At 39.7% G+C, this 20,782-nt stretch overlaps 1 protein-coding gene across 1 annotated transcript in view; it reads left to right on the top strand.

Moving 5' to 3' along the window:
• LOC146666455 (zinc finger SWIM domain-containing protein 6-like) overlaps positions 1-20,782 on the top strand; it is a 49,950-nt gene that overhangs the window by 15,832 nt on the left and 13,336 nt on the right. Inside the window, exons 2-7 of the mRNA XM_085414493.1 lie at positions 13,922-14,278; positions 15,416-15,564; positions 15,862-16,012; positions 18,760-18,939; positions 19,970-20,146; positions 20,241-20,387. Coding sequence (XP_085270619.1) covers positions 13,922-14,278; positions 15,416-15,564; positions 15,862-16,012; positions 18,760-18,939; positions 19,970-20,146; positions 20,241-20,387 — 1,161 coding nt within the window. The remainder of the gene's footprint in view (positions 1-13,921; positions 14,279-15,415; positions 15,565-15,861; positions 16,013-18,759; positions 18,940-19,969; positions 20,147-20,240; positions 20,388-20,782) is intronic.

Here is a 20,782-nt window from a genome sequence, read left to right on the forward strand (position 1 = left end):
TTTGTGTTTGGGCAAAGGAAAGTGGAACGGAGCATATTATTATTATTTTTCCAAAACTGACAAACAACTGGCTGTTGACAAGTTGTTCAGCGTAAAACTAGAACACCTCATGAATTTTCTTAGCTCTCATGAAGTCCTTATAAGACCTTATAAGCAGCAACTTAGGCCTCAGTCTCAGTCACACAGGCGTGGACACCGTTTGGCGACTTGGCAGCATCAAACCGTCTAGGACAAATTTGTATTCCCCAACCACTTGGTGGGTGGTTGATGGAGGTTGCTGGCTATTGCCACGGGAAATTGGTTGCAAAGAGGTTTTGGTCGGAACTAAAATGATAGTTTAATTTTTGATATCAAAAGGTTATTTCTCTCCGGGCCGCGGTGGAACTTGAAAAGTCGCAGCAACCAGCACATTTCAAAAGGTGCAACTTTCAATTTGAAGGCTAATGTTCTTCATTTCCAGTTTGGATCACACTTTCACACTTGTCACAGTTTCACTACTGCTTGGTGAATAGTTTGTGACTGTTTGGAAACAAGTAGGTGTCTTCTATTTGGCTGTGGACTGTGGTAACCTGCTAGTGACCAGAACAGTCACAAGCAGGTCTTTGGTACAGCACCATATATCTCTTTGCGAACAATTTCATGCTCATAACAGCCCCCGACCTCCAGCAACCACCAACAATCACTTCTCAGCTGGTCCCAGATTACACACATTTTACTGGTGAACTGTGGTTACCAGCAAGTTGATTTCACATCAACTTTCAGTGACTGGTGGTTACCAGATGGTCCCTGACAGGTCTCTAGGCTTGTGTAACTGAGGTTGAAGAACGCCATGAGTGCCGTTGAAGGTCGTGGGAAAAGAGCTATATTTTTCCCCCAAAATAAACCAATCACAACCAAATTTGAGTCCTCTATGTAACAACTTTCCTAACAACTGTGTAAGAAAAATAAGAATAATGTAAGTATTGTAACTTTTAGATATACTTCTGAGCCTCGTACTTTAACGGAGCACTAAAATTTCATGCTTCATCTTGCTATTCTTCTACCCCTCTCTACCCCTCTCCACAAGACACTTTTTCATTACTAAGGCATTGCTTACACATGTAGTGTATATGTATTGTCGTCTTTTCCCCCCCCTTTATTTTCCACTTTATTTTCTTTTGCAGTGACGGAGACAATAATCTCAGGAGATGGTGTGTACTGATACAGTTAAGGAAAATGGTGACATTAAAGAGAAATGAAAATGCAGAAACAGCTGGAGTTGCACCAGCACAGTCCCACCGGAGCAAAAAAAATATTCAACTTAACTCTAAGTTAACTTTATCCGCTCAGTCTGAGCTGCCTCCTCTTTCCACATTGACTTTTTTTCTTGGTTATTTTTGGTCATTGTCGTGGTGCATGTGGTCAAAGATACAATGTTAATATTTTAGAGGACTGAGCGTTCCTCGGTAACTGTACAGCAGGTCATCTGCTAATCGGAAGGCTGGTTGTTCGAGCCCTGGCTGCTGCTGTCTCCATACCAAATATCCTTGGGCAAGATACTAACCCCAAGTTGCTCTCCGATGCACCCGTCAGCGTATGAATGTGTGTGAATGTTAGACAGAAAGCACTTACATAGAAAAAGCATCGCAAAAAGTGCTTGTATGAACGGGTGAATGAGGCAAGTTGTGTAAAGCCCTTTGAGTGCAGCACATGTGTATGAATATGTTGCGGCCAGTTAATGTATTGGGGTGGCATCTGAATCTCTATATGTATATTTGATCTTCTGCCAGTTTTATGTCAGTTTAACTTGGCATTAAGACTGCAAAGACGGTGAAGCCAACCTAAAAGGAGGCTAATAATAATAGTGATAATAATAATATCCCTATTATGTTTAAAAGGAAAGTGTAACATTCTGTAATATAAGTAGCTTTTAGAGTTAGATGAAAAATGTGATCCTAGTTAATGAAACACACAAGGGGTAAATGGCTAGCCTTACTGGATGCTGTCATGCTACATTAAAAAATAATATAACAAATAGCCTAACATTTCATAGACATTATGTCTGTGAAGGTTCTCAGTCATCCAGGTCATCGTAGTCAAAGGAGCTTGCAAAGAAAAGCGTCTGGACTTCTTTAAGTTGCTTGAAGACGTTTCACCTCTCATCCGAGAAGCTTCTTCAGTTCTGAGACCTTTTTGTTAGACCTTAGACCTTTTTGTTTTTAACTTAACCTACAGTAGGAGCAGTGCTGTTTATTGCAACATTAGGTTTTACCTTCTTCTTTTTAAATTTAGCGTTGCTGAACAATACCAGCTATAAGATACCTGTATGTTACAGAAATGCATAAAATCCTTATCTTATAGCTAATTTTATAGATGACTTAGGAAAGAGTTAACTTTGTCGGAAAGAAATAAGCCAGGAAATGTCCAAAACAGGAAATAATCCTGTACTTATGCCATGTTAAAAATCCAACTTTGTGTTAAACTGCATCCAGTTTCTGCTACCCATGCCCTGGTTTCTTCTTCATATTTAGCATACACACATAAAAGAAGTATTGATCTTCTTATCTAGCTCCCAGCTCTCAGTGTCCCAAAGTGTCAAACAAGTCCTCTCAGGTACACGGTTCACATAATATTCACTAATCACATCTTGGAAAACAAGATTTGATCAGCTACAATCAGATCAACATGTAAGCAAACACTAAAAGCTTGCATTTGATTTTATTTATGTCTTTATGGGATTCCTGAGCTCATTAGTGGCAGCAACGCTGCTCTGCAAGGATCTCTGTGGAGACCGTGCAGTATCTCAGGGGTGGGGACAAATGGATTTGGAGAGAAGAAGCTCTGGCTGCCTTGCTGATGGTCCTCAGAGGCTAAACAAATGACTTTTGCAGAGCACATCGGGAACAGACACCACTCAAACAAATGCTTTTAAATGGGGAAAGATGGAGAGGCAAAGATCCTCTTCTGTCCCTTTAGAAGCTTGTTTTCAAACCTCTCATGGCCATTATTTTTCATCTTAGCAGAGGCACACTTACTTTTAAAATGCTGGAGAAACTGTATGTTTGTCTGTCCATGATCCTCCATGGAGGAGCTAGTTTAATCAGGGAGTGAAACACTGGAGGTTGTTTTCTGAAGTATTTTCAACTCACAGCACCATGTGCCCTGTACTCTGTGTGACTTTAGACATTTATACTGTGTAAGAAGAGTCTCTAAAATAAACAAACACCAGAACTAATCGAATTGATTTAACACTGTTTAAGATTTAACTTGTAGCATTATCAGGAAAATCAGCTTCGAGTATCAAAAGTAGAGGTACTCATTACGAGTTGATTGGCTAGAAGTAGGCCTTGAAAAATCACTATTTGAAGGAAACCTAGGAACCTTTGGATTATTAACTATAACTACATGGTAATATTTTTAGTTTGTAACATCGATCAAAGGTCATTTTGTTTAAAATAAAGGATAAGGGTAGTGATGGTGTCAGGATTAATGACTGCGGGTAAGTTGAGATGTTGTGTAATATATACAACAGTTTAATTCAGGGCCAACGCAAAATGGGTTGGCCCTGAATTAAACTTTTCTTTACAGAGAAGCAAGTTTCACTGAGAAGAAAGGGTGCTGTCAATTCACATGTGACAAAGTGGTAAAACAGGGTGGGCCATTTATATGGATACACCGTAATAACATGGGAATGGTTGGTGATATTAAAGTCCTGTTTGTGGCACATTAGTATATGTGAGGGGGCAAACTCCTCAAGATGGGTGGTGACCATGGTGGCCATTTAGAAGTCGGCCATCTTGGATACAACTTTTGTTTTTTCAATAGGAAGAGGGCCATGTGACACATCAAACTTATCCGGTTGTTCAGTCTGACGTCACTAGCCGTGTCTGGGTCTAAACTCTGCTGCAGGTCCATATATCAAACGATCACTATGGCATTACTGAGAGTTGAAAAACTGTCTAAAGTCTTTCATCTTTAATAAAATGATCAGCGTTCTGCTCTACCAGGTGTAACAATTGAGTTTAACATCCAGGCATCCATGAAAACGGAATTTATGACATTTAACGGAGTTAGAAGTTAGCAGGGAGTTAGCTCGCTAGCTTCTATCTAAATACAATATAGCATGTCCTGACTGCCGGGTTTTGGAAACAAATTAAAACGTACAGCTCTGTTATCACTTCCAGCATAAATGAAGACAGAAAACTAAACAGCAGTGACGTTTGTAGGGTTACTGAAGTTGGGCTAGCTGGTATATAATGATGTGCTACGTGACCGCTAGCGACACAGCTATGTTAGCATAATATAAACAAGCTAACTTTTTTTCCACTCGATAAAAGTTAACGTGAGTGTTCTCGGTGGTCAGGAACAAATGTAATCGCATGGCAGGATGCTGTAAAAGGACCAAACTTCAGCCAGGAGAACAACTGAGATAATCCATCCACAATACGAGGTTAGTCATTCATATACTGCTGCATGGGCTGGGCTGTAGTTACATCCTAAGGTTTTAAAAACTGACCTTAAATAAATGATTAGCGGTAATAAAGGGAGGTCAACAGTGATCACTGACTGTTTTAGGAGCTTTTTGAGATCAAATAGAAGAAAATACATAACATTAAACATGTTAACAACACAAAAGCCATATTAAACGCAGACTACTTTAGACCCGGAAGTAGGATTCGTCGCGTCATCACTGAACAACCGGATTGGTAATGTCACAAGAAAAACAATGGTGTGCTTGGTTTCAACATAACTTTATTCTTTCATGAGTTATTGACAAGTTTCTGACCACTTATAAAATGTGTTCAATGGTTTGCCCATTGTGTTGGATTGTCAATGCAACCCTCTTCTCCCACTCTTCACACACTGATAGATACAAATGAAAAATGCCAGCACAAATAGAAATGCCAGCACAGGCATCCAGTGTCCGTAGTTTCAGGTGCTGCACATCTCGTATCTTCACACCATAGACAATTGCCTTCAGATGACCCCAAAGATAAAAGTCTAAGGGGGTCAGATCGGGAGACCTTGGGGCCATTCAACTGGCCCACAGCGACCAATCCACTTTCCAGGAAACTGTTCATCTAGGAATGCTCGGACTCGGCACCCATAATGTGGTGGTGCACCATCTTGCTGGAAAAACTCAGGAAACGTGCCAGCTTCAGTGCACAAAGAGGGAAACACATAATCATGTCGCAATTTCAAATATCCAGTAACCTTGAGGTTTCCATTGATGAAGAATGGACCCACTATCGTTGTACCCCATATACCACACCAAACCATCACTTTTGTTGTTCTAACAGTCTTGGAGGGATCCATCCAATGTGGGTTAGTGTCAGACCAATAGCGGTGGTTTTGTTGGTTAACTTCACCATTCACATAAAAGTTTGCCTCATCACTGAACAAAATCTTCTGTGTGAACTGAGGGCCCTGTTCCAATTTTTGTTTTGCTCATTCTGCAAATTTTGTGCGCCGATCTGGGTCATCCTCGTTGAGATGCTGCAGTAGCTGGAGTTTTGTAAGGGTGCCATTTGTGAGTAGCTAATATCCGCCGAAGGGATGTTCGACTAATGCCACTCTCCAGTGACATGTGGCGAGTGCTACGCTGTGGGCTCATGCTACGCTGTGGGCTCTTGCTACGCTGTGGGCTCTTGCTGACTGAAGCGAGGACAGCCACTGATGTTTCTTCATTAGTGACAGTTTTCTTGCGTCCACATTTTGGCAAATCCAACACTGAACCAGTTTCACAAAACTTAGCAAGCAGTTTGCTAACTGTAGCATGGGAGATGGGTGGTCTCGTAGGGTGTCTTGCATTGAAATCTGCTGCAATGACCCGGTTACTGCGTTCACCAGATATCAACACAATTTCGATCTGCTCCTCACGTGTTAACCTCTTCGACATGTCAATGGCTGTGAACAAAGAGAAACTTGTAAATAACTCATGAAAGAATAAAGTTACGTTGAAACCAAGCACACCATTGTTTTTCTTGTGACATTACCAATAAGTTTGATGTGTCACATGGCCCTCTTCCTATTGAAAAAAAACAAAAGTTGTATCCAAGATGGCCGACTTCTAAATGGCCACCATGGTCACCACCCATCTTGAGGAGTTTGCCCCCTCACATATACTAATGTGCCACAAACAGGACTTTAATATCACCAACCATTCCCATGTTATTACGGAGTATCCATATAAATGGCCCACCCTGTACATATCGGCTGCAAAGTGGCTTGTAGAAGCATAACAAATACGGACAGGCTGAAACAGCTTAAGTAGCACGCTCTATTTAAGATAGTGAGTTTGCTAAGTAGAAGAGTATCAGCTGATGGGACCCGATATTGGATCTACTGATCTCAGGATTTTCGTGGATCTTTGCTAAGTCTGGTCTGAAGTAACACTGTGCTTGATTTATCAGATTTGAAAAGATTTTAATCTACAAAAAACAATATTCTGCAGTTATTCTAGATATCAATATGTATCTTTTTTTCAGTGTTTGGATCTTTTAAAGTCCAAACAATTAATTTAATAATAGAGAAATCATTTACACTCTAATCAAAATAATAATATAGTCTTTTGCAATTCAAGACTTGGAAAAATGCTTGACTGCTATGTGTGACACCTGCTCTCATAGTCCTCAAATTGCATTACATGAAGGCAGTAAGGAGTGCAGCATCTCTAAGTGCTTTGATAGTTATGTTCTTAATCGATTCATCTGCTGCCGCTGCTATTAGAGTGGTATGTCGCTGTTAAAAGGCTGGTCTCTCTATCCTTTCACTGCCAGATTAAGTAATTCCAACTGCAGTGGTTCTTTCAAAACCATAAGAGTTTTTTCCCCATCCTTGCTACAGGCCAGACAGGCCTCATTGGAGCCTGAATCGCAGCAGTTAAACTCAAATATCAGCCTCTTTTTATTGCATGGTGAAATGGGCTTCCATGGTGTTTGCTGGAGTTGTTGTTTTTGGGTTGTTTTCTAATTTTTATTTTTATTTTTTCGGAGTGATGAGACCGTATGCAGTTTCTCATGCATGGTGAAGGTGGCCTCTTGTTTTTCTGAGAGTGCTGAGGAATTTCTGTCTGCTCAGTCAGAGGAGGACTCATTCAGCTGTGTAGTATTTCATCGCAGTTTGCTATTTCTAGAGTTCTGTTTCAAAAGCAGGACATTGGATACAAGGAAGGAGATCACTGTCTTTGGCTATAGTCTTGTTTTTACTTTTACTTACTTTTACTAATTACTTTTAGTCACTGTAGGGCTGTGAGAACTGGCACCAGGTATGACATTTATCGGCTAGCGTGTGAGGTTCACGGTGTGAGGAAGGAGCTTTTGGTGTTCACTTAAGAGGAACACAGATTGACCTAGTTAACTCAAATCCTCATTGACCTTATTTCAGGTTTGCCTCCATCAGCTCCTTTCAAGCCCCTTTTTCTAGCAGGTTAACTTATTGACAGTGGCTAACCCAGTCACAGGGGGTGGGGGCAGTGTACTCTTAGTGACACAGCCAGTCTTAGTGGGGAGGATTGTTTCAAGAAGGCCTCCTGGCATAAAGATTTTGCCAAATTAAAAACATGAATCATCAAGAATGAGATTTCCATACCGGATTGTCTAGGCCTGGGCTTACAACCTCTGCCTCCAGTTTTGTTGGCCAATGGGGTGCCAGTGGAAACTGTGCTCCTATTGGCCACAGACTAATGAAGAGGACAAGGGGGAAAGGCATGTTCAAAGACCGTTAAAGAGAAGGAAAAGGACTTCAAATGTAAGGGCTGTGGTGGTAAAGGGAAAGAGATGTTTGTTATGATGGAGAGAAGGATTTGGGAGTGCTAGGCGAGGCAAGGGTTGAAATGGGTATGTAGTATGAGTATGTATGAGTATTATAAGAGGGATAGCTCAGGTTTCAGGCATGTGTAGAGGAAGTTTACTGAAAAAATTTGACAAAGAATGTTGATTATGGAGTTCCCTTTAATGGTTGCCACCACCATCAAGCTGTTAAAAGAAAAGAAGAAGACCTTATTAACAGTGGCTCTTTCATGTACAGTAACATATTAAATACTAACTTTGCATTAAAATAAGAACTAGAATTAACATTAGATTGTATTTCTTTTCCCTTCAGTCCAGAAAATAGTTTTTTCACAATATTATGTCTCAGCATTGTTGACCTTTGGTCTTGTCACCTATAGTGTGATATTGTGGTGTATTTAACATATAATTCAATCTGAAACAAGTTCATCTTTAAATACATTTTTTTCAAGTTTCTCCTGAGATACTAAATTCACTAGAATGAGTCTAGGGGGATAAACCATAAACATATCGCTGACATCTACTGCTATTGACAGGTGGGAAGTGTATATTAAAAAATTAAAAAGGAAGATAAAAAATGCCTCTAATTTGAATTCTGCAATTAATGATTTTGTTGTCTACAACTGTTTTAACTTGAGTTATGTAGCTTGCCGATTAAGCCAATGTTCAAACTATGAGTAGTTTTAAATCTCCAGTTCTGTAGCAGTGGAGCATAAGGATTACGTTAACCAGTAAAAAGCCATCACCCACACCTGTTTATGATTCATATGGAAAACATGAAAAAGAAATGGTATTGTGATGGTATTGCACCATAGCGCTTGTTAATAAGTGCTGTAGTGCAAGTTCTTAAGTGTAAGAAAAAAGATCAGACTGGCTTTCACTCATAATGCAAGGAAATTGCATAATAACACAACATCCCATTCATTAGCCTTAACAGTTTTGTTATGTCTCGCAAGAAAAAAAAAGATGAAATCATGAATTTGTTTGAAAAATTTGTTGATCCAATCAACTGCTAGAAATAATTAATCACAAAAATCGATTAGGATTAGTGGCTATACCATAAAGCCCTGAAAGTGCAAGCTGATCTAAAACCAGTAATTAAAGACAGATGGTGATGAGTCCACTGTGACTATCGATTGGTTGTTTACTGTTCCTTCCTACAGCCCCAGAGGCACCTCGGTATCTATGGGTGAGGGATTAGGTTCCCCATTGTCACCAGAACCAACACACAATGCACACACTGATAAAGTCAAGATACCACCTTAGCTGAAATGCTTGGCCACACTGCGGTGACTTACCCCTTACAGCCACAATTTCAGTGTGCAACAAAGCTCACAGTTGCTGGCACAACACCTTCTGAGGCTGAACTCTACATGGAGCTGAGCTACTGCTGTTTCACAGGCTAACATCCTATGCCTGTTTTCAACCACAGCCCCCTTCCTCCTCTATATAAGCCATCTCTATAGGATTCAGTGAATCCTATAGAGACGGCTTAACTGGGAGTGAAGTGTTAAACCTCAATTTTGCAAGCGAGTGTATTCAGGGTATCTGCAGCTCTCTTTATATCTGAAGAAGCAATTTTCTTTTAAAAGCAAGTTTCTTTTTAAACAGCATGTACAATGGCCCTTAATGCACTGAGGCATATTCAGATGCACGAAAACAAATAAAGAAAGCATCTTCACTAATATGACAAGCACGTATGCAGTATGTACTTGCTAAAAGAGGTTGGCTTGGTATTGAAAACTAAACCAGCATTATGTGCGGAATGTACATTGCAGATAATGCTAATAGCCTCCCAATATTTTATTATTTGGTCCTGCTTTTGGTTCTTTCTGCACATAAATATTACAAAATAAAATGCAAATATAGTATTAAATATTATTTTTCCCTAATTGTTCTAAAACAATTAGATTAAGCTGTTTTAATCTTTGCTGGATTTCAGACAGAAAGGTCTACCTCAACACTTTTATTAATTGGGTCATCCTTTTTTTTTTCTAATATAATGTCAAGCTCTTTTGATCGTCTTCCTGAAACAAAGCCCCAGAGGCCTCACTCACATAAGGCTAGATGCTGGTTAGTGACCCCCTAGAAACCAAATTTCACTAGAGAAATAAAATTTGTTCCTGATTGGTTGGCGAGTGGTTGCAGGAGATTCCTCGCTGTCGCTGGGTGAAATTAGTTGCACAGGGGGTGCTGGACCAGCAGATTGTGGTGTTTGCCTGTAGTTTTCATAGAAGATGCCTACATGTATGCAAACAGTCACTAACTAACCACTGAGTTATAGTGAAACTTGAAAAAGCGTGTCGCAAACCAGAATCGGAGAACTTCAAAGTAAACGTTTTGTCTTATTGTTGAAACCAACGCTTCCAAAGAAGCGTATTTAAGGATAAATACGCTCTCTTTCTGGTTAGTGTTTATTTCACTAACACTTAGCAAGTAGTTGGTGACCATTTGCAGATAAATTGATATCTTACGCACCGACCTTGGTGCAACTTAAAACTGTGAGGAAATGAATAGTGGTTGACTCTGTTTGTGACCTCTCTTGCAAAGAGTTGCAACCAGTTTCATCAACCAAGCAATCTCAAGAAGAACCAGTGGTGGATTCCAGGGTTGTTAGGTACTTGTACAGTAGAAGACCTCCATACCTTGAAATTACACCTCGACACTGGTGAACTGCAGTATCATTACTTAGAAAACAAACCGGTAGTATGCATTAGTTCCAGGGTTCCCAAAGTGCCCCAAAGACCAATAGCAGTCCTTGAGATTTCATTCATGGAGAGCTCTTATATTTAGCAGCGCAGAATTAGGGGTAAATGTAACAATCACTTCTCTAGTGGTCAAAGTGGAATAAAGTAGCACAACAGTAACAATTACCCATGTAACTATCACCCCCCTAAATGGAAGTATAGGTAACATAAATATAAAAAACGTCTTTGCATTTCTACTGCATCACATCTCCAGCTTTAGTTCTTAAAATGCTCCAGACTAGTTTCCTGATGTGTTGGGAGGGAAGGAGTTAAGTATGGTTGCTATGTGGTGTACAGAGCTGTATTATGCAAGCTGTGAAGAGCAGACAGAGAGAGCGAGGAAGTGCATTACAGAATGCTGAGCTCAGGGCTTTGGCTCGCCGCCAAGCAACTCCTGCATGTGCTCACTGACACACTCAGCTGAGGGCATACCGATTTTTCCAGCAGCACAGTGGTGGCCTCCTCCCTCCTCTCGAGTCACTCTCTTTCTGTTACGTCAGTGGTTCAGCTGTAGGCCAGGCATGACTGGGGCAGGGCGGCGTAACGGAGAGCACCACACATTTCATCTCGTGTGTGTGTGTGTGTGTATGTGTGTGTCTGTATTAAAAAAAAAAAAAAAAAAAAGACAGGATGTGGACTGGTGGTTGTGTGGTTGACTGAGTGTCTGCTCAACTGGAAAAGCAGAAAGAACTGAAACACCTTAGTTTTTTTCTTTTCTATTTCTATACAAGTTTCACTCTCAGATATTGTCTTGTAGTCCTTCCGCCTCTTTTGTTTTTTCTCACAAAGCACCATCACATCTGCAGACAAACACCTACTCTTGTTCGCTTCTTTTACCGAGCAAGGGAACATCCGATTTTGATGTTGCAACTGCAGAAGTTGCATTCAGCACTAACATTAATAGCTATAAATATGTGACCACGTGCGTCATAGCGATATTGCTGCAAATACTCATAGCTGTGACACAGATTTAGTGCTGTCCATAAAAACACTCGCGCCTCTCTTGATCTCTCTTCTTTTTAGTTTGATCTCTGGTTTCAAAGAAGTTGAGCCACAGATTTTACATTTATGATGTTATTCGATATAGGAAGGCTTTGAAAACATTTTTGCGTTTATTTAACAGTAAACAAATTTGTACTATGAGATTTGGTGAGAAAAAGTGAACTTGCAGGGAGTAGAACACTCGTGCTCACTTACTGTACTCGGGTTTTGTTGGTGTGTCATTACTTGGCCTGAAAAGACCAGAAGCTGATAGCTAATGTTAGCTAAAGTTAGCTAGCATCTGGTCTTGCTCTTTTTCAACTCATGCAGCCTTTGCACACGCTAAATGATTGCTGACTGTACAGAAAGTGTATTGGAATCTCTTTAATATGCTTAAAGCAGACTTATAATGCTAGTTTCCAGTTCACTATTTTTATTCTTGGACTCTATTGCTGACTCACAGTTGAAATAATCTTGATCTCCTCCCTCGTGTATCCCATTAGTTCATCCTCTGTCTGGAAAAAAAGAAGCTGTTTTAGCTCCATTCCCTCTATCTTAAAGCCAACTTTGTTCTGACTGACTGACTGCTTTTGACAAACAGAAAGTTCATACGTGGGGCTTCAGTCCTCACAGCCAGAGATGTATGCCTGAGATGACCGGATATCATACAGATACAGTTAGAATAAGGAATATAAGTGTGTGTGTGTGTGTGTGTGTGTGTGTGTGTGTGTGTGTGTGTGTGTGTGTGTGTGTGTGTGTGTGTGTGTGTGTGTGTGTGTGTGTGTGTGTGTGTGTGTGTGTGTGTGTGTGTGTGTGTGTGTGTTAGTCTTGGTTGAATATCTTAACATCACTTTCTAAAGACATCTCATTTCTAAAGAGATATGATTTAAATCTCTTTCTGTCTGCTTTCAAACGATTACATAGACAGCATCTGACAGAAGGTTGGCTCTTTAATGCATTTCCCATTTTCTTTGGCTCAAGCGACCATCTAATAATGCTGTCTGTCATCTGTCACTGTCTGGCATGGAGGCTTATCAGCCTCCCTGTTGGCCACGTTACATGATTTTCAGTTTGAATGACAACATGATGCAAGACGTACATCATGCTCCTGCGATTCGAGGTCTAAATAAGCCACTGTTCTGCCTGTGTATCGTAAAATGAGCTATGCATGTGCTCCCTGTAGTAAGATTAAAACAGTACAGACTAAATGAAATTGTTTATATCAGTTTAGCTCTGGCTGAGTTTATGAAACCATCTGTCATCAACTGATAACCTACTAACTCAGTCAGATTGCCCATTTATTCTAATTACAGAAGAATTTTACCCATAAAGTACTTGTTGCATTGTCATATTCTGCCAAAACATGTCCATCTGTTATGGCTCTCAAAACTCAACACATATTTAAACCTCACTCCCACGTGGTGTTGCTGTTCTTTTGAATCTGTATTTGTCACATTTGGCTTTTATTTATGTTTTTTCCCTGTCAAAACCCCTAAGCTGGGAAGAGTAAATTCAAGGTCACATTCACATTAAAATACGTTTTTTTAAATTCTTTTTTTCCCAAACACACAGAGGCCTGTACATTTTGGCCATGAGAGGGCCATAGGTTCACAATACAATAACAGTTCTCAGTGCCTGTGAACGATCCTGTCTTTGCTGAAGTGCTGGTGAGGATAAGGTAAACACTGAAGGTGTTGTGGAAAGGAAATGAAAAGGAAATGAGAAAATTTTGGTCTTTGCACTCAGTCGTGCCCTTTACCTTTTTTGTGTCCATTTTTTTCACCTGGGCAGCACTTTGTCGATCACGTGAAATTAAGGTAGAACCAAAGAACGAGAATAGGATCATTCTGAACAACATCCAAAGATAAAAATAGTTGTATGAAGGGATACATTTGTAGTGAATTATTACCATAATCTGGCAGCTCATTGTTTAACTGACTGTTTTGGAGTACTCTCACTAGCTCCTTAATCCCAAAAGTAGTTACATTATATTATATAGTGTAATATGTTACCAAACATATATTATATGATATTATTGTATTGGATACAATTATAACAACAATAAGCTTCAATTCACTTTAAGTTTTATTTAAAAAGTCCTAGAACACATATTTGTCTTAAGGTACCTTATATTGTAAGGGCAACTGGCCTTTTCCTTAAAAGAAAAAGAATATTTTGAGTGTAAACAGTTAAGGACCCAGCACAGATCCTCGGTAGCTCAGTAGATATTGCATGAGACTTTTAATCTCAAAATTGTGGGTTTGAGTTCTATGCTGGATGCAGGTTTGTTGGAAATTATAAATAAACAAAGTATATCTTATTTTAATTTTAAGCCGTGGTTTGTGATTATGTACATGGTGAAATTATGTACATGAAAATACATGGTGCGATTAATTTCTAATGGTCATTTCTGTCTCTTTGCAGGTTTTCACCTCAGTGGCACAGTAAGGGAACCCGCTACACCCTCTGAGCCAGAGCTAGTCTGCAATGTGAGCGTCAGCTTCGACCGCTGCAAAATCACAGCAGTGACATGCAGCTGCGGCAACAAGGACATTTTTTACTGTGCCCACGTTGTGGCACTCTCACTGTACCGAGTACGGAAGCCAGAGCAGGTCAAACTGCGCCTGCCCATCTCAGAGACTCTATTCCAAATGAACAGAGATCAACTGCAGAAGTTTGTTCAGTACCTTATCACAGTGCATCACACAGATGTGCTGCCGACAGCACAGAAGCTGGCAGATGAAATACTGTCACAGAACTCAGAGATCAACCAGGTCCACGGTGAGTGGAGCCACTGCTTTAAGGGTGGTTTGTGATTTTAGACAAAGACCAGGCTGTCCATAAACACAGAAACAGACACAAATAAATCCATGTACCTGGATTAGATTAGATTTTCTTCATCTTCCATCAGTGGATTTCCAGTTGTCATCTCCATATGTACTGTGTATGTAAGTGCACCTGTACTACAGCATACAAGAAGGAGACTTTCTTTGTGTGTATTTGTGATACATAGTGACACATAAGTCCCCATTTCATATATATTTGAGCAAACGTCTGCCTGAATACATTATCTTATGCTAAAAAGCATCTCTTGTATATGTAGCTTTAGTATCTTAAAATTAAACTGAAAATTACCTTCTTGAACAAATTATCTGCCTGAAAATGTACCTGTGTGTTTCTGAATTACTTTAGTATTAATGGTCTTATGTAGATTGTTGTACTGAGCAGAACAAATCTAAAGTAGTGCTGCAGCTAACTATGATTTTAATTTTGCTGCTGAAACTGTTGCCCGTACTGATGAATCATTTTACCCTTAAAATGTCAGAACATCGCGAAATTGTCCATTTTAACTTTCTGAATCCCAGGTTGACAAATTAAATCTTTTAAGTATTTTACAATACAGTATATGAATGTTTAAATTATGATTTAAATAACTGGTTATCAGAATATAAGGATGACTAAGTGTGTACTTATAGTGGAACATATTTAGCATAAACCTTATGGATTATATATTCCCTGGAGTTGGGTGTTAAGCGTTAGAAATGAAGGATGCACTCTTTGCTCATGTAGAATGCTTATTGTTGCAGATTTTGCATTATTTTCACTATTGATCAGCATTTAAGCTTGCACAGCACTAATGCTTTAATGCAAAAAGTAAACTAGTAGATATGCTGATGGTGCCATATTCATTTTGTGCTCTTCCCTGAAAAGACACTTGTTTGGAAATCAGCGCAAGTTGTTTAATCATTGTTTAAAATAATAAGACCATATGCATTAATGGACATACGAATATATAAGTACTTGTGCTTTTGATGCTTTCACATTACATACTGTTTTGCACTGCATCAAATCAGTTTTTTATGAGGACATCTAGTTGTTGTTAAGAGTTACTGACTTATTCATTTTCATTCACTGCAGGAGCTCCTGATCCGACAGCGGGGGCAAGTGTAGATGACGAGAACTGTTGGCATCTGGATGAGGAGCAAGTCCAGGAACAGGTCAAGCTCTTTCTCTCCCAGGGCGGGTACCATGGCTCAGGAAAGCAGCTCAACTTACTGTTCAGCAAGGTACTGACCCACTAATCACATCATGTCTTATATGTACGGTGATTTTGTTGATTTTATGTATATTTATTCTGATACTCTACAAGCTATTTGCACTGATAGTCAAAACACCTTCCAAATTTAATACCTTAAGGGGTACCAGAATGATCCATGCTTGGTCTTTTATCATTTACATTAAAAGTGTTTTATTTCTTTGGTGAAATTAAAATAATCCAGAACTGTCACCTTGATTTTGATCCTATTATCTGATTAAATAAAAGTGATATATACCGTTTACTCACAGTGACGTTGTCTCTGCAGGTGAGAGAGATGCTGAAGATGAGGGACTCCAATGGAGCTCGCATGTTAACACTGATCACAGAGCAGTTCATGGGTGACCCTAGATTGGCGCTGTGGAGGCAACAGGGGACGGCCATGACTGACAAGTACAGGCAGCTGTGGGACGAACTAGGTACAGTGATAACAGGCACACAAACAGAATTTCAACCAATTTGTGGCAGCTTTAGTATGTGAGCGGCTACAGTGCAGTTCAACCAGCTGTCTTTTTCTTATGATTCTCTTAACCCTTAGATGTCCTATTGTTTATTACCATTTATTACAGAAATACATTTTGAAATTCTGAGATTCAAAATCTTGCAAGATAAAGAATGTGAAATCCTTTGCATTCATCCACCGCTAGTTTTTATACGTTTATGTGAGCAATAAGCTTATTTACCTGATTTTTTTTTCCTGTTCTCTAGCAGGGGGAAACTCCACTGTTTGCAAAAAGAACTCTTGCTATGTAGAAGTCTATAGAAAAATAACTCTTTGTCTCCCCTACTCTATGACCTCAGTAAACACTTTCCTGATAAGTTTATTATCTCAATCGGTAGTTTTACGTCTTATTGAATACAGTGTCATATGAATTTTGTAAATTATGCTCCCGGATAAAACAAGTGACATCCTGTTTAAAAAACCAAACAAACAAAAATACAAAAAACAAATCGAATCAAGACTGATGTGATGGTCCATTTGAGGCCTCATAACAGGAGTTTGCTAATAGGTGACATCAGGATTCGCCCATCTTTTATATACAGTCTATGGCTGATTCTAATCGCTTGTCCCAGATGGTGACTGTTCCTTTTGCAGAAACAGACCAAAAACGAAACAAAACCAGCCAGACTCCAAGTGTAAAGCTGACCTATTTGCTTGTGATCAAAGATAACTCAGATTTCCCTTAAAAACAAACTCAAAATCCTGTTTTCATGAACATTTAAGTCCTTTTTATAAAAATTCTAATATTAAATCTTAAATCGTAAATATTAATGTTTTACTTATTTCCCCATCTTCTGTTTCCTTTCCTTCCCCTGTGTGTTGCTGTTGAAGATTCTTTCTCTGCATTTCGTCACTCACGTGTGACGTCGCCCTGCTGTTTTCCCTCCTCCGTGTTGTCCTTGGTGCACCCCTAACAAAGAGACAGAGGATAAAGCCTGTCTCCTCCTTCCCCTTCCCCCTCATTGTGAGCCTCCCTCCCTCCCTCCCTCCTGTATTCACTTCATCCCTCCCCTCACCACTTGTCTTCTCTTTTTTTTGGACATCTTCTTTTTTTTTTTTTTTTTCAATTTCGTTTTGCCCTAACATAGTCATTATTCCCTTCATCCTTCTTCAGCCTCTTTGAGTGTGTGTGTGTGTGTGTGTGTGTGTGTGTGTGTGTGTGTGTGTGTGTGTGTGTGTGTGTGTGTGTGTGTGTGTGTGTGTTATTTTTTTTTCACTACTGTCTTCATGGTTTTAGCCAACAGTGCAATTAATCTCCCAATTGTTTATGGAGCTGCAACAATTAATTGAGTAATACAGCATCAGGAATTGAATTGGCATAATCACTTACTGATTTTAGTCTTTTTCCTTTTGTGGTCATTTTGTCACACAAAACAGAACATCATATATTAGCAGCACATGCTTGGACTGTTCAGAACAAATTGGCACTTTCTCGAATTTGGTTACAACAACAATATGAATATTTCCTGCTGTCTTATCAATTCAGGTTTCAGCTTTGATTGCTTAGTCGATAACATAAAAATATATCCATCTGTTTGGTTGGATATGTAAAATGCTGGTCCAAAACTGTCTTTCAACTGTGTTTTGTTTGTTTGTTTGTTTGTTTGTTTGTTTGTTTGTTTGTTTGTTTGTTTGTTTGTTTGTTTGTTTGTTTAAAAAAGCTTTTTTTGGTTCCAGCTTTTGAGCTTTTATTGATCTAATATGACAGCAAACTGATTCTTGACTTGACGTTACAAGCCTATAGACTGTATATCGAAGATGGACAGAGCCTAATCATCTGCAGGATTCACCTTTATTCTTTTGGCTGTTGGTGTTAGTTTTTCCAGAGCTAGAAATAACCATATTTAGAGAAGCCTATGATGTACTTAGTTATTAACTAATGCTGACAAGCATGTGCTAGCAAGCTGAACTGATAAACTAAAACATATGCAAACGCATCCACACAGGCATGGATAGCTGCTGATTAGCGCTTAGCGGTCGAAGCATAGACTTCTTTGATGGTCTCAATCACACAGCAAGCTATATTACTTGACAGATAATTTCATTAAAATGCTATAATCTGCTATAATCTGCTATAATTTACATGAAAAGGTGACTTCAGCTCGTGCAGGTGAGGCTAATAGCTACACTTGCCAGTGTCGGCTTATCCATCAGTCAAAGTAGTCACCTCAAATTTTAAGCTTTATCAGTATCAAAAAGGGTGAGTTATTAAAACAAAAACAGCTCTCTGATGTTTTGTAACGGGAAATTAGCTGTACTGAAATTTGAAACTGAAATTGGCTGTCAGAGTTTAACAGGGGAGGTAAATGGTCTGCTTTTGCAGAAAGCCTCAAGTGGCCATTAGGGGAACTGCAGATCCTTTCTTGTATTTCTTTTTTTTTGGCACTTCCATGTTTGCTTCATTTTTCAGCCCTTAAGGTTGCCGGTTCAACTGAGCACAAAACAATCTCATGATTTATAAACCAGCATAATCAACAGTTTAATCAATAATGAAAGTATTGGCTAGCAGCAGCCCTCAATTATTTAACAAGTTAACTTGAAGCTACAAAACTTTATGGGTTATTAAATTCCTTTTTTTTTTTTTTCATTCTGTTCTCTTGCTGCAAGTCTCAGAAGAGGAGAGCAAAGTTTGTAAGTGTAATATATCTGGATATGTGTGTGCAGGGGCCCTGTGGATGTGCATCGTGCTGAACCCCCACTGCAAACCTGAGCAGAAGGCTTTCTGGCTACGTCAGCTTCGCAGGTGGAACAGCGTGGATGTCTGCCCCTTGGAGGACGGTAACCATAGTAGCGAACTGACCAATCTGACCAACGTTCTGCCCCAGGGCCCTGCTGGTAACCCAGGTGAGATGACACCAGGCAGAAATATGTCTTCCTATTGTTTTATTCCCAGACGCTCTCCTGCATCACATCATTTCTTTGTCCAATCTCCAGCAGCACTGCCCCCCCCCCCCCCCCCCCCCCCCCAAAAAAAAAAAAAAAAAAAAAAATCAAGTCTCCTTTCAATCTCGGCGGCCGTGAGGCTTTTTACCTTTTTACTAATAGAATGATCCTAATAACACATTTGAGGTCCTGAAGCTTTTTCTGGCTCTATTCTCTCCTCAGCTTTAGCTAAATCGGAGAAAATCCAGCGAAATTAATGTTTCTTTCAGGCAATAATAAAAATGTTTCAAATGAGCTGAAGGGACCTTTTATTACTGCTGAGATTTTTGCCTGTAACACGCTGCACTTGTTATGTTACTGACCTTTTTTCAGTTCAACTTATTCAACTTATTCATTATACATCTTGTCACTCTCTTATTCTCTGTCTTTTTCATATACACTCCCGATCAATAAATTGAATGCTCAAAAAAAAGTTTTCTCTCACTGCCATGTCTTTTTGTTGCATGATGAAGCTCTACTTGGAACCTTGTTAAGATCCAACCATGCAAAATATGATTTTTTTTTTTGCCATTTTTCAAGCAATCTTAAACTTTTGTATTCAGCTTTTGTAGCACTTTGGGAAATCTAAGACTGGAAATATAACTGTGTCACAAAAATGAAACCATCCATCAGGACTTTTGTACTAGGCTGTAAACATGCCTTTTAACTCCTGGTCATTTTAACCCCTGATCATTCCTAAATTTATCAAATCAAAAAAAAAGTTTGCGCTTGACCTCAGAGTCAGCCTCAGGTGGCCATAGGAGGAACCCGAAGGGAACCAGTATCATGTAGGCTTCAAATATATTTCTCAGATGGAAATTTAATTAATAAATTGCTTTGCCTTTATCATCAAACTATGTTGATTAAATGATCTAATTAGGCACACAAAATAAACCACCACACTCCACTACCTCGCAGCTTGACGTTTAAAAACATCTGACGTCTCTCACAGACTCGCTGTCTCGGCCTCACCGGACGGTCTTCACACGAGCCATCGAGGCCTGCGACCTGCACTGGCAGGACCCCCACCTGCAAAACATCATCACGGAGGACCACTACACCAACTACTGCTACCATGAGAACCTCGACTCGTCCCTCTTCGACACCCGAGGGTGGCCTTTGTGGCATGGTGAGAGAGAAGAGTTGTGGTTAGAGATAACAAGAAATAAATGTAGAAAAAAAAGCAGAAGGAATACAAATGAAATAACTTCTCCTTCCCACAGAGCACGTCCCTACAGCGTGTGCCCGAGTGGATGCCCTGAGATCACACGGATACCCCAAAGAAGCGCTCAGGCTGGCCATCGCCATCGTCAACACACTGCGGCGGCAGCAGCAGAAACAGCTGGAGCTCTTTCGCTCCCACAAAAAAGGTCAGTGTACCCTCTTTTAATGTGCTCTTTAGTTTTGCTTTCCTACTTTTAATCAGTGCCCTCCAAAGTCTGTTTTCATTTTACTGCTGTATTATCTGTATACACAACGTCTGTTCACCCGCGAAGAAGAACACATCCTCGCTTGCTCTTATTTAGGTTTCCCTCTTACAGGAACTTGGCCAATCAAGCACGTATGCAACAAATGCAAAAACATTATTTTGCATTGAACTAAAGTGCAAATGTTCACGCATCTTTACAAACAGCCATCTGTTCGATTGCTCTTGTTTTTTTTGTTTGTTTGTTAAGGTTATTGGTGTTATCTGCTTGTATAATTCAAATTTGGGCTTGAACATTCATGGGAAACATTTATTTGGGGCTCAATTACTCTGTTGGTG

This window comes from Rhamphochromis longiceps, linkage group LG7, assembly GCF_057381845.1.
Source record: "Rhamphochromis longiceps isolate RC_006_pf linkage group LG7, R_longiceps_female_GT1.1, whole genome shotgun sequence".
NCBI classification, from domain to species: Eukaryota; Metazoa; Chordata; class Actinopteri; order Cichliformes; family Cichlidae; genus Rhamphochromis; species Rhamphochromis longiceps.